Source organism: Miniopterus natalensis, chromosome 2 (genome assembly GCF_054644295.1).
Source record: "Miniopterus natalensis isolate mMinNat1 chromosome 2, mMinNat1.hap1, whole genome shotgun sequence".
Lineage (NCBI taxonomy): Eukaryota > Metazoa > Chordata > Mammalia > Chiroptera > Miniopteridae > Miniopterus > Miniopterus natalensis.
Genome location: NC_142082.1, coordinates 867,510 through 881,530, shown reverse-complemented (window position 1 = coordinate 881,530; position 14,021 = coordinate 867,510). Strand labels below are relative to the sequence as shown.

The 14,021-nt window shown below is 50.2% G+C and overlaps 1 protein-coding gene across 1 annotated transcript in view; it reads left to right on the top strand.

The window, feature by feature from the left end:
• Positions 1 to 14,021, top strand: part of CSMD1 (CUB and Sushi multiple domains 1) — a 193,176-nt gene that overhangs the window by 151,618 nt on the left and 27,537 nt on the right. The window contains exons 40-43 of the mRNA XM_087815024.1: positions 1,584 to 1,757; positions 7,601 to 7,774; positions 9,075 to 9,248; positions 11,343 to 11,531. Of these exons, the coding sequence (XP_087671150.1) occupies positions 1,584 to 1,757; positions 7,601 to 7,774; positions 9,075 to 9,248; positions 11,343 to 11,531 (711 nt within the window). The remainder of the gene's footprint in view (positions 1 to 1,583; positions 1,758 to 7,600; positions 7,775 to 9,074; positions 9,249 to 11,342; positions 11,532 to 14,021) is intronic.

Sequence of the window (14,021 nt, the reverse complement as noted above, 5' to 3'; positions counted from 1 at the left end):
CCCAGCAAACAGCAAAACACCGTTTGTTCTTAGTTCACATAGAACCTTCTGTAAGAGACATTTGAGCTCATGAGGGAAACCCCCGGCCGTGGGGTGTCTCCTCCCTGGACCACGAAGAGGGGCTGGCTAGTCTCCAGACACTTATCGGCAGAGAGGCTGGGATTTTACCACCTTATTCCCTCGCTGCCCTTTGCCTGGTAACCTCCTGAGACTGGCCTCCCTGCCCCTGACTCCCTCGTCTGTCTTCAGCTGGGACGGTGTTGAAGGTGGTGGCGTGGGCCATGTTGGGGGTCACTCAGTTTCCCTGCGTGTCCCTCGTGTGTACAGGTGGTAGACGTGTTCATAAACTTGTCTCTTTTCCCCTATTAGGCTGTTGCTTATGACAGGGGTCTCGCCAAGAACCTAAATGGGTGGAGGGAGGTTATTTTCCTCCCCTACTAGATCAGCCCCGATGGGCACCAGCGAGGCCCCGAGAACAAGGAACGTGGCCAGTGTCCCCAGCTAGTAACTGGCCAAGCGAGGGTTGAACCTGGGAAGCCTGCAGCTGGGAGCTCAGTTCTCACCTCTCAGTTTTACCGCCTCCTATTGGTTTATTGTTACTATGGGCTGGGAAAGTTTTAGCTCCTTGCATGCTCTGCCCCCAGCCCTTTGCACGTCATGACTCTTTGTGGCCAGAACCTGACCACTCCTCTCACCTGTTTAAAGCACATGTGTGCCTCTGATGAGCAGTTGGCCTTAGTGAAGTTGTGATTTCTCCCGCCCCTGGGATCCTGCGATTTCTATGCTCAAACGTGTATGTGTGGAGTGCGGGAAACTGGTGGTGTATGAAGTGTCTACAGTGAAAGTGACATTCAATTCAGCTCCCAAGCAGGAGTGGTCGTGTGAGCGAGGTGGACCCCATCAATAAATGTGCTGAGACAGCAGGTGAAAACTGGGGACACACGGTTCCCCTCTCTCTAGCCACGTAGGAGCTGGATTTTATAGTTCTTAATTTTTAGAAAAGCTCCACCTGTCAGCTGTCTCATCAGCATTGCTGTGGAGCTCATGATCCCCACAAATTGTGCAAGTAAATGAGGGAATCAGTGAGCTCAGTCTGTTGTTGAGGCGGCATGTCCTGGGTTTTAATTCCACACCACTTTGTACCAGCTCGTTGACCCCAGGAAAGGCCATTCTTAATTCCTGCTGGAAGCACGTTGGCCTCCAGTGACTGTGACATGGATGGTGTGACTGACGCAGACAGAAAGTGGACAGAATGCCACCACGCTGGCAGGCTTGCCTGTGTGTGAATATGCTCGTGTACCGGGTATTTTTTCAGTAAAGGTTTAGCTGCCTGTGAAGATGAGAGCAGAGGGCGTTGAAGGGACCTAGAAGAGTCTGGAGTCCCCTCTAAACTTCCAGGTTTTCACGTCAAGCATACGAGAAAAGGAAAAGGAGCTGCTTGGCTGGTTGACCTTCCTAACCCTACGCAGACAGACCCCTGTCCGTGTTCTTGGTGCAAATGAAGACGCGATTTTGTTCATTTGAAGCAAACAGAAACCTGCAGACCTGAGGTAACACTCACTTTATTCTTACTTTCCCTGCAGTCATCTCCTGCGGAAGCCTGTCCTTCCCTCCCAATGGCAACAAGATCGGGACGCTGACCGTCTACGGAGCCACGGCCATATTCACGTGCAACACGGGCTACACACTCGTGGGCTCCCACGTGCGAGAGTGCCTGGCGAGCGGGCTCTGGAGTGGCGCCGAGACCAGGTGCCTGGGTGAGTGCCCCCCCGGACCCTGTTCAGTTCAGTAAACCTGGAAGTAGGGCGTGGCTGGGCAGGGCATGGCCTCTCCTGGTCAGTGATCTGACCGGTGTCACTCGTCCTACCCTGGCCTCCTGCTGCGCTTGCTGGTGACTCCTCTTCAGGTAGTTCCAGGGGCTTTCTTTAAACCCAGTCGATAAATGGAGGTCACATCGTGCCATAAGTGACGTAAGGACTGTATTACAGAGTCTGAGGACATCACTGTGCTCATGATTTAGGACACACAGAAGTAAGTTTCAAGTATCATGTGCATTTAAAAATTATAAATTATGTCAACAAGCTAAATGGGCATTAATACCAACCAGTGTAAGACGATGAACTATTTTAAATGTCATGTGGGCGCAATGACGTGGTCCCCTTTTCCCAAGATTAAAATGTTTTGCATGATAATTTTTAAAAATTGAGTAGAAAGTTTTTCTATTGAAAAACCTCCTGAATAAATGTATAAGCAACTTAAAGTACAGTGATTTCTAAGCTCCATTCAGCTCTCCAAGTAATTCGTAAAATGGGTTCCCTGCTTTCAAACTCTGTGACCTCAGTGATGTTTTAATCACACAAAAGCCATAGAAGCTGGAAAGTTTTAGCCTCTGGCCATCCTCGGGCTGAAACCACTGTAGGAACTAAGCCAAGGCTGAGACATTTAAATATATATATATTTTTATTGATTTTAGAGAGACAAAGAGAGAGACAGAGATTTCTGAAACGTCGATGTGAGACATGGACATCGATCGGCTGCCTCCTGCCCCCCCCCTGCTGGGGATGGAGCCCGGGCATGTGCCCCGACCAGTGCCTGGGTCCATGCTCAACCACTGGGGCACACCGGCCAGGCCAAGACATTTTAAATAGTAAAAATATGTTCTTTTCTTTTGGAAGAATTTGTAGAAAGACTCAGGAGAATTTGAAGACCAAGGATAGAAGCAGAGTAGTCAGTCGTCCTAGAAAGAAGCTACCAGAGGAAGTCAGAGGTTCCCATTCTCACCCATGAAACGACACCATCTTCTCTAAACATCCAAACTTGGATGAGGGAGTTCGAACCCTGGGTGTGCATCTACACACCCCTGCCGGGTGCAGTCATTGCAGCGTTCGGGAAACTAGGACCCGTCCTTGGGCCATGTGGGGTGCCTCCAGTAGGAGTGACCTGAGCTTCCGAGATTCCCTGCACCTTCCTCGATGATCTTGTGAAATCGTCTGTGCCTCGAGCAGTGCTCGCCTTAGGGCAGCTAAGTTCTGGGCCAGTAGTCCCTGTCCGCTGCAGTGCACTTGGCCCTGGGCGGAGGAGGGAGGCAGGACCTGGGGAATCTGCATCTGTGCTGTAACCGAAGCTCTTAGGAAGTGGTGACCTGCAGGTCTTACAGGATAACCTGCAGGTCTGGGTCCCTTCTGTTCGCCTGACATCACCCTTGGGTGGATGCGTAGAGATACACTTTAGAAAAGGCGTTTCTGAATTTTCAGCAGGGTGTACGACAGGGTTTTCCGTGACACCCTTGGTCGAGTGTGAGGTGGGCTGTAGGTCATCTTTTACAAATTGTTCGAGGGACTCGACCCAAGTGATGCTGACTGTGGGATGGACGGGATTTGGAAAAGAGGTTCCCCTCCCTCTAGACCTTCCCAAATCTTTCATTCATATTAAATTATCTTTGCTATTGAAAGTATTGCAGATGTTCCCCTTTTCTTCCCATGAACCCCCTTCCCTCCCCCGGCCTTCACCACGCTGCTGTCCGGGTCCAAGGGTTGCGCATATTTCACGCGTGCTTGGATGGGGGCATAAGACCACCAGCAGAAAGAGGGACAGGAAGTACTTGGTGAGGGAGTCAGAAATCCTTCGTGGGAGCGACACCAAGCGTGGAGGCAATAATGGAATTACTGCTGAATTTTACTCACAGTGTGAGATAAAATAACTCAGTGTTTATGATGAGAAGAGAATTATAAAACCGTTGCGCAGAAGGACTTGCTGGTTTGGGTCTGTGCCCAGAGAAGGCTCTGACCTGTGTCCTGCCTCAGGAGCCGGGTCCTCTCATCCTCGGTTGGCCCAGGAAGCCACACCCTGAGTGATGACTCGAGCTCTGAGACGTAGTGTCCTTGGGCCGTGGAGGAACGGGGGCGCATCTGTAAGTGGAACCCGGCACCATGGTCGCTGAGGAATGTTGGGGAAACTAGGGGTCATCACTTTGGCTGAGAGCAAAGTTAGGAAGTGTCTTAATAATTGTTTCCAATGTTAAGGTGCTCTCAGGGGAGGGGTGGAATGAGCCAGTGGTGGCAGACTGGTTTCCATGTATGGGCCAGCCCTGACTGGGGGTCGCGCCAGCTGCGGAAACCTGCGTTGAGATCTTTAGGTCCTGGTCGGGCTTCAGGTGGTGGGAAAAAAGAGACAAAACCAAGATTAATTAAATACTTGTGCCAAGGTCAAGGACCAGGGTCTCCAATGACATGGGTGACACCTGTTTCCATTCATTGGAAACACCTTGCATAGAACAGTGGTTTTCAGACGTAACATAGGAAGTGTCTCCTCTTATTTGCTCTTTAACAGCTGAGATCTGTCCAGAATGCGATGACGTCTTCACGCAGGCGGCAGGGCCCCCTTCGCAGGTCTTACACATTTTATTGCACTCTGAGCTTTACTGAGTCCACTCCCATCAAAATGTGCGATGCTCTAACAGAAGCACTTTTTTCCCAGTTGTGGGTGGGCTTCTCATTTATTTGGGGGGTTACTAGAGAGCTTTTGTCTGAGACGGTGGCCCTGTTTTGTGCGGAATGTGAATCGTGTTTCTGGGAGTTGTGCTCTGGCGATTTCCACCCCAGATTCCTTGGTGATGGTGATGGTGGCAGAAATGGTGAGAACGTGAGCGTGTGGCACTTGGGCAGTGCGGGTCTGAGAGTGGTACCTGGGAGATGGTGTTCAAGGAGGTGGCGGTGATTTCCTGTGCCTCGCACTCCAGAGCTGAGTCTGTGCTGTGTTTGGGTCCCGCATCTGCATTCCAGGCCAGAAGCTTTGAGAGAGGGCCGGGCAGGGAAAGCCAGGCCCCCGGATGCAGACCTCACCAGGGCTCGTCGTTAGGGGGAGTGACGCACGTGCGTGAGGACGCTGCTGAGAGTCACTGCTGTTGCCCCTGCGCTGGGACTGGGGTCCCCAGGGTGAGGACGTGTCCTGCCTTACCACCTGCGCTGTGCAGTGCTCTCCACGCTGGGGAATTAAGCTCCGAGATCCTGACGCCGTATCTGCTGATCAGCTCCTTTATAATCCAGCAGGGATGTTGTATGCTCCCTGCGCCCCCTTAATTATTTTCTCGGTTTATCTTCCCTGCGGGAGCTCATTGAACCCGACAGAGAGCGCACGGCCCGGGCGGGGTTGCACGTCTGTCGTCCCGGCCTTCTGTGTAGAAACCTGCACTCATCGTGAGAAGCTTTTTATGTCGTTTAGACATTTCAACTCATAATGGTTCTGTCCCCTGTGCCACCTCCTCGCTGTAATACTCAAGCTCTCCGTGGTAGATGGGGACAGGCGCCACGTAAGGAACGTTATCTTTGTTCTGTTAGAGTGTTTTCCATTATCTGAAAGAAGTTTGCATCGGCTGCACAGCAACGACCCTTGGGGAGTCAGATTCTTGTTAAATATCATATCACAGGGACAGTCATGCGTCTGAAGTGGCCAGAGGACGTGATTCAGGGTCACGTTGTTGGACCGATGTTCTCATAGTTCTGAGGAAATCCTGTTGGAAAGCAGTCTTCAGACACCTCCCGCTCTGTGATGGATCTATGTGAAAATGTTAATAAGACAGCTTAAGACGATGCTTATTCCAGCCAAGGTGGTGTCAGAGCAGGAAGATCGCCCCCTTGATCGTTGCTGCCCAATCTGGTGTAAATTCAGCTGCGTAACAGGCCGGAAGGTAAAGCACTGAAACAGCCAGAGCTGAGGTTCGCATTTTACATACAGGTTATCAGTGGCTGGGGATCAGTGTCACAGTGTCCTCCCCAGCACGAGTGCCTCTGTTTGTATTTCTGAATGTTACCTAAAGACAGTCATTTAATTCCTCAAGAAACGCTGCAGAGGGTGTGAAGGTTAGTAGAACGGGGTTCCTCTAAGTGTCATGTGAGTGGTAACACCCAGTACCTTGAGTGAAGAGCGGGGATTGACAGGTACATGGCAAAGGAGAGGCCCACACAGGGCGTCCAGAACCAGGGGAGCAGGAGGGGCTCCAACAGGAGCAGCGAGGAGGAAGCCACTTTGATGAGCGGGCGGGTTCTCAACCAGCAGGAAGGGAGTAAGTTCATCCCAGAAACGAAGACCCAGAGAAGCCGTGGCGACCACAGAGGTGCAGAGCAGCGCAGGTGGTCGCGGTGCCTCGGGAACCTTGGGAACCTGGGGAACCTGAACAGGGCACCTCTGGGAGCCTCGCTCTGTGTTCCCCGGTAGTAAGAGCCGGGCTGACGGCAGCCGGAGCCTGGGGACAATCCGTCTGCCTCATGGTGTAGGCCAGGCGTGGGCTGGATGCTGCTGTGCAGAACATGACACTGCGCTGAACTCAGCCTAGTAGTGGAGACGTAGGTGAGAAAACATAACATTCCCATCTGCTTAATTCAAAACAAACAGCAGCACAACACCTAGATGTCTGGGTATTGCCAAAGGAATGATACTAGAGAGTCTGCTGCTTCAGGGAGACGTGAACGAAGGGAGGCCGTGGAGCCGCCTGTAACAAGGCCTAATTCCCCTCTGCCCCGTGGAAGGTGCCCCCACAGGGAGGATTCGGACTGAGTCCGGCAGGACACGGGGACCTCTTATAGGCGACACGATCGTGAAGGGACTTTCAGGCCAAGTGATAGAGCTAGAGAGCTTGGGGTGTTTGGAAACTACCTAGTAAGGGCCACAGAGACTCCCCGAGTCACCATATTGACCCAAAATTTTCTTTGTATCAAATGTGGCTTAAAATAAATTTCGCTGACTCAGGTGCAGCAAACATTTAATACGTATTTTTCATCAAAGGGGTGGGGCTCGCCCAGTGCTGTGGCTGGCGGAGCACCAGCAGCACATCCCTGCGAAGGCGCCTCTGCTTTCTGAGACCCGCAGAGCCGCTCAGCGTCGGCCCTAGAAAGTGCACCCAGAGGAGGAAGAGGTCTCCTCCGTCCAAACCAAATGTGCTCCTGTAACAGGCGCGGATCTGGGGATCTAGGCCCATGGTGGTGTCTCCCTGCGTGTAAATGCACCTGACCCACCTGACACTGTGACCGTGTCTCCCCTCAGCCCCGGGTGCCCATTGTCCGCCGACCACGTCCACCGTTACCTGGACACTGGCCCAAACGTCACCCACTGTACATGTCTGAAGCTGAACTGATTTTCTGACATGTGTCCCTCCTGTGGAATTTTACAGGTAGCTTTGAATCTGTCACACTGGAAAGTCTTGTGTTCCCTCCCTTTACTGCCCAAATTCAATAACTTATGAAACCCGGTTCGTATCGGCCCCAAAGGCATCTTCCTTTCTTCTGGCTTCTATTTGGAAATAGATAAGATGAGTAACATAAAATTCTGGTAAGAAAAGTAAATGAAATAAGTAAGCGGGAAAACCATAATGGGGAGATGCCCGTCAACAGTTTCATATTTGAAATATCCCATTACCCACAAGTGTTGAGAGAAATAAACAAGCTTAAAAGACTACTTCCAATAAAAGATATAAAGGGGAAATTGAGTGAATTATGCACCCAGCGCTGTTGCTCATAGACAGTGGAGGCCACCACATTTCGAACGTAGTCCTATTAAAAAAGACAGATTCTCGGAAATGCGCCTGTTGGTTTTCGTGCCGTTCCAGCCGGCCACTGCGGCTCCCCTGACCCCATCGTGAACGGGCACATCAGCGGGGATGGCTTCAGCTACCGGGACACCGTGGTCTACCAGTGCAATCCCGGCTTCCGGCTCGTGGGCACCTCCGTCCGGATTTGCCTGCAGGACCACAAGTGGTCGGGACAGACCCCGGTTTGTGTCGGTGAGTTCGCTCTCCCCAGGCGGCCGGCTCTGTGTCCCATCCTTTAGCTCTAAGTCAGGGCACAGACAATGAAAGGGAGACCCTCCTGAGATGGACCCCACCCGGCACCCTCTCCCCTTCTCTTCCCGATGCTCCTCCCACCGTGTCCTTCCCCTGCCTCCTCTGGACTCCCGTCCACGTGGTATTTGCTCATCCACTCGCCTGAGATGGACCCCAGGGTGACCATGGCTGCGTCTAGCTCCCTGACTTGATCGTGGGGCGAGTGGTGGAAAGAGAAGCTGAGCCAGCGCCTACAGGCTCTAGTCCCCCAAATAGCCCCACTCCCTCCACCTCCTGTGTTTAGTATTTTTATCATCGATTCATCAAGAATACAGAGTTTTGAGAGCAGAACTTTCTTTAACAGAAAGAGGTGAATTGTTTGCAATCAGTGTCCTCAAAGTTTATAATTTCAAAGATAAATATTGACTAGTCCTTTTGAAGAGATTGCGCCCTCATTGCAGTTTGTCTTAAACCAATATTTTTTCCAACATATTCTTTATTAAACAAAAGAAATGTAATGACAGTGTGGTGACAAGTATTATCTGAGATGGTGCAGAGAATGAAAGCTTGACTTAGGCGAAAAAATTGTTGACAAGATAAATGGGAAGAAAAATGCCAGTTTTCTGGCTGCAATGTGTTTCTTTTGAAAGGGCCCCTGAAGGGTACCTTTGCTCTCTTTGTGACTATAATTTTGGGCAGAACATAATGACAGTTCGCTACATCCCAAGGATCATACAATAGGGATTGTCAAAGAAAATGCTATTGGAGCTGGCACACTTTAAAAAAATAATAATAATGATGTTTAAAATTGATACTGGATTAATTTATCCACACACAGTTCAAATGCCCAGCCAAGACCCTATACTATTTCAAAATGAGTTTCACCAAATTAGCTGGTATTCTAAGGGGGAAAATACTCAAAATTCATAATTAAGGCAAGAATTTTAGCATCTCTTGCTAAAGTTTTCTCTGCTTTATTTGAAAATTACTTGTTTTTGTGTCATAATGTGAGTAAGAAATAATTATTAGGATGATGAAAAAGTACACTTTTTTGATGTATTCTCCACAATTATAACACCCGTGGACTCAGCCCGTGGCGTTTAACCAATATCTGCTTCCGAACAGATGTGTAGCGTGTGCACTTAGTTCAAACCCTTGAATCCGCTTGCTCGACACATCCGCATGTCTGTTCATGAAGAACTCCAGTGGCATTGACAACCTGTGGTTTGCTGACGATGACAAGACCTGTCTTCCCCCACAGCCATCACCTGCGGCCACCCCGGGAACCCCACCCATGGGCTCACCAAGGGCAGCGAGTTCAACCTGAACGACGTGGTGAACTTCACCTGCAACACCGGCTACCTGCTGCAGGGGGCGCCCCAGGCCCAGTGTCGGACCAACGGCCAGTGGAGCAGCCCCCTGCCCACCTGCCGAGGTGGGAAGAGCTGGGGGGGCTTTCCCTGGCGGCTGAGGGCCCTGCATCTGGGGCCTTTTCTTGCTGTCAGACAGATACTCAACCAGGGAAAGCCGAGGATTCCGCACTTTAGAGACCAAGCACCTTCCAGTTCTCTTAGTCGCGCTCACCCACTCAGGGTATCAACTTCTAGCCTTGTGGAGGCATTTAGGAAGTTCTTGCCTTTAAACCTCCATTTTAAAAATTTGTTTCTTTAAAAATTATCAAAGATCTAGACTAAAATCTGAATTTCCAGGAAAATGCTGTTTTGTAGTTTTGCATTTCTAGACATTTGAGCTCATAATATTTAAGGTTTCACATCAGCTACTTGCCATTGAAACACCTGTTACTGAAGGTGCATCACAGTTAGTGTGAGGTGAGGTCTGTCTTATGGTGGTGACACAGGATTAAAGCCAGGTGCTCACGAATTCCCCTGGTTCTGACAATTTCCCACCTCCCCACTGGGCTCCCAAGGGAGCTATTTCCAAATGAGACAGTAGTGATTTCAAATGGGAACCGGAGAGATTTCATTCCGGGAGCAGTAGTGAGAGCTGGCTGCCAAGCCCAGAGCTCTGGCACAAGTCTTGGGAGGCTTGGCTTTGGCTCAGAGACGAAGTAAAGCTTCCTGATCCCACGGCCCCAGAAAGGACCATGGTAGGGCCAGAATGTCCAGGGACGAAGCAGAGGCACCAGGGAGACCCTGGTCACTCACCACCCTCTGCACAGAGCGGAGGGGACATGCTTAGGTGACAGGGAGGAGCTGGACACAGCCAGACCTGCCTCTGTCCTGGGGTGAATCCCCCTCCCGTGGGGGTCAGTGCCAGAGTCAGCCTCGCACCCCAGGGAGAGAGTCCTGAAGAGGAAACTGATCACCTTTTCCACCTGAGCTACAACCTTCCTTCACCCTCTGTTACTCCTTTTTGTCCCCATTTACTCTAAAATTAAGGAAAACATACCCGATATGCTGAGCTAGGGCTGAAATTATTTTTCCATGTTAACTTTCTGGACCAGAAACATCTGGAGAGGGTGCGGCTCCCACAGCAGCCACTGTCTCATCCACGCCGGGCTAGGTCAGAGCGCCAGATAATCAGGCCCTTCCTGTTCCTCTGCACCTGCAAGTGCACATTGCTCATTCCTCCCGATGCCAGTAGGCGTTCCCATCACCCAGAGGCCATTCCCATCGCCCAGAGGGTCATTCACATCACTCAGACACCATTCCCATCACCCAGAGGCCATTCCCATCACCCGGAGAACCATTCCCGTCACCCAGAGGGCCATTCACATCCCTCAGAGGGCCACTCACATCACCCAAAGGGCCATTCCCATCACCGAGAGCCATTCCCATCCCCCAGAGGACCATTCCCATCCCCCAGAGGGCCACTCACATCCCCCAGAGGGCCACTCACATCACCCAGAGGGCCACTCACATCACCCAGAGGCCATTCCCATCACCCAGAGAACCATTCCCATCACCCAGAGGGCCACTCACATCACCCAGAGGCCATTCCCATCACCCAGAGTGCCCATAGCCCTGGCACTCACATGGCTCTGTCCACAGGGGAAAGGTGGCTTGATTTACATGCCCAATAATTGTTGATAGAAGAATTGTTGGTTTATTTGCTTTAGACATAGAACAGAAATTACTTTAAGCACACACTGGAGCATTAATGTGTGTAGAGGGGATAATTAATTACTGTCTCAGACTTGGGTGAAAATATTTAAACGAACTTCAGCTCATTCTACGCTAACATTTTCATAACGTAAAAACTTAACCAGGGAAACTAGTTTTAGACTTTACATTGAAGAAGCCTGTTATTAGGAAATAGTTAAAGGAAATTGGCCTCATGGTATTAAAGTTGCTGTAGTAGCCAATACACTACTTGACGTCATTGTACCCTGATGGCCCAAAGCAATTGGTAGATTTCACCCAGGGAGCAGGATTTCGTGATGAGCCCTGGTCATGGTGGTGTCACCTTAGGGACTTTCTAAAGCGACGAGGACCTTCCATCTCTCCCATCTGCCTTGTTTATGCACATGCAGCTGTCTCTCAACACCGTGTGTCCTGCTGTCTTCCAGTGGTCAACTGCTCCGACCCGGGCTCCGTGGACAACGCCGTCCGCCAGGGGCCACAGAGCTTCCCCGAGAGCTTTGTCTATGGAATGAGTGTCCTGTTTCACTGCAAGAAGGGCTTTTACCTGCTGGGCTCTTCCGCCTTGACCTGCATGGCCAGTGGCTTGTGGGATCGCTCTCTGCCCAAGTGTTTGGGTGAGTGAGGGCTGTTCAGGGGTTTTGTGCCACATGGCCTGTAAGAACACCAGCGGGACAAATGTGTTTTTTCAAATATTCAAAAAGGTATTGATTTTTAACCCTGTCTACCCCCCACACTCCTGGTCACAAATTATATTGGTTAGTGTGATGTCTTTACAAGGTGTCAGGAAATCACAAACTGCAGCTCAAACTAGTTTACGGGGAAAGGTGGAGACACTGGCAAGCTCACAATACCTGGCCCCAGAAGGAAATGGGCCCAGAAATGTACGCCAGTGGGACTCCCTTTGTCTCCACCTCCACTCATGCTGCTTGTCTTCTGCTGCAACCCAGCAGACAGGCTGTCTGCACGGGTCAGGCGTGGCGGCCTCAACACCGTGCACCTCCCATGGCCTCTGTGTAGACCCAGCGTCTGAAAACTTGGCCGGGGTCTGGCCTGGCACATCCATCTATGGGCCTCCTACCTATGCCAGAGGGCCAGCACTTCTGGCCCAGTCAGTAGTAAATACAATAAAAAAGGTGGTATCTGGATAGTAGGTGCCTGTCGACCTGCCTGCCCCTCAGGGGCAGGCATACTGCTCTGGAGGGTGGGGCTGTTTCGGGGAGCAAACAAAATTGTAGACCCCACGAGAGCCCCCTGAAAACGTTATCCTCAGTGTACTCTGGACCATGTAGATGAACAAGAAGTGGTGTTTTACCTAAATACTTACAGTCTCACCTCTACTTGAAAAAGCATGTTGCCCTGGAGCGGAAAGAGAATCACCGTGTTAGAGCCACGTCTGAAATTTAGGAAAAGGGGTGACTCTCCTTAGCCCTTTAAAAATTAGTGAGAAACAGAACAGACCTTCAGGTGAGCACCTGTCCTCTGAGTATTTGTGCCCTGTGCAGAAAGGAAGGGGGGCTGCAGGTGCGTACGAATTGCACTTAACAAAGACAAAGCAATGGTCCTTTCCACCGCCTGTTCTTCCAGCATTTCAGGACCTTCTCAGGAGGGGTTGGGACTGGGGACCTTTCCTGTGAGTCAGCGTCCTTTGTAAACCCTTCCGATCTCCGTGGAAGCGTGTCACTGGTTCTACCTGTGACAATACATTTTCCACGGAGAAAGGGCATGGTGGCTTTAAAAAGCAGATGCACAGCTTTGTGGGATGAAAAGCGTATGTGTAACCGTGGGAGCGTCTCCCTCCAGCTTTACCTGCTCTCTGGCTCTCCGCCCTCACGGGGTTTGTCGGAGAAGCTTGTTTTTCCTTCCCCCCAGAACCTTCCTCTGAGCCTTCCTTGGCTATGGGAGACTCCCGTTTGTTTCTGTAATGACATCACTGCACCCCAACCTCCAGGAACTGGGTTTCCCCTTAATCTGCTCTCCCAGGTGGCTGGTCCCCACCACATAGTGTCACTAACAACTGGAGCCACCGGGACTGTGGGGACAGGATCCCTCAGGGGAGCCTCTGCTGTCATGTGCTCTCCGGCAGCGAAGTCTGAGCTCTGGTTTTGCTCTTCTAGTTTCCCTGATGTGTTTTCCTCTGTTGCACCTGGAACTGGTCATTTACCAACCGCTTCATGGATTCAGCTCAGATTAGCTCCTTTTTAGGGCGGTATCTAGATCACTCTGTGTTCTCCAGGGAAAGGCTGCGTTGCTCTCTGGGGACTGTAGCCCGTGTCACCCGAGGGCTGATGTGGCTGGGGGACGAGTGACCCTCTCCGCCTTTGTGAGCCGGCTCTGGCTGTTGTCACCTTGGGCTGCCAGTGACCAGATGCAGTCACTCCCGGTGGTACATCAGTGGCCCTTGAATAATTTGTTGGTAACTCAAGTCCAATTAGCTGTTTGCAAGTAGCATAAAATTAGTCCATTGTGAACCCTAATTTGGGACTTTATCAAAGGGAGAGAGAAACATTTACTCTCTCACATTAATCAGGCTTCTAGAATAGTTTTTGAAGGGTAATTTATGAATAAATTATGGGCCTGATTTGGTGTCATTTTAAGAAAATGGGAATATTGAAATCATTTTGTAGAATAACTTGAGGAATAAATCAGTCGATACTTCATTATTATTATTTGACTTAAACATCTTAGACTGCTACCTAGTCCAAGAAAAGTTGTGAGCGTTATCTTCCCAGATGTGAGAACTAAAAGAGGAAGCTTATTTCAGGGTTTTTTCTCCAAGCAGAGCACACGACTGTCGTCTAACTGAATAAATAGTGGAGGCTGTTTTGAGGGAAATGTATTAATTTCTAACATTTTTAATATTGCTGCTTACTTGGGATCCAATTAAGGGCAGATGGAAAAATTTTACCTGGAATGACTTTCTTTTTGAAAACCTAAATATAAATGTCTACTTTAAGCAAAGCTCCTTAAGATTTTTAAAAACCTTCATTGAAGAACTTTTTCTTGTCTTCAGTAATGTATGAATATTCGGGGTGGAGGAGGTGTCTTTAGGAAACTGGTGCTTCTTATGTACAAGGAAGTGCAGGTATATGTAGGTGTTTTTATCA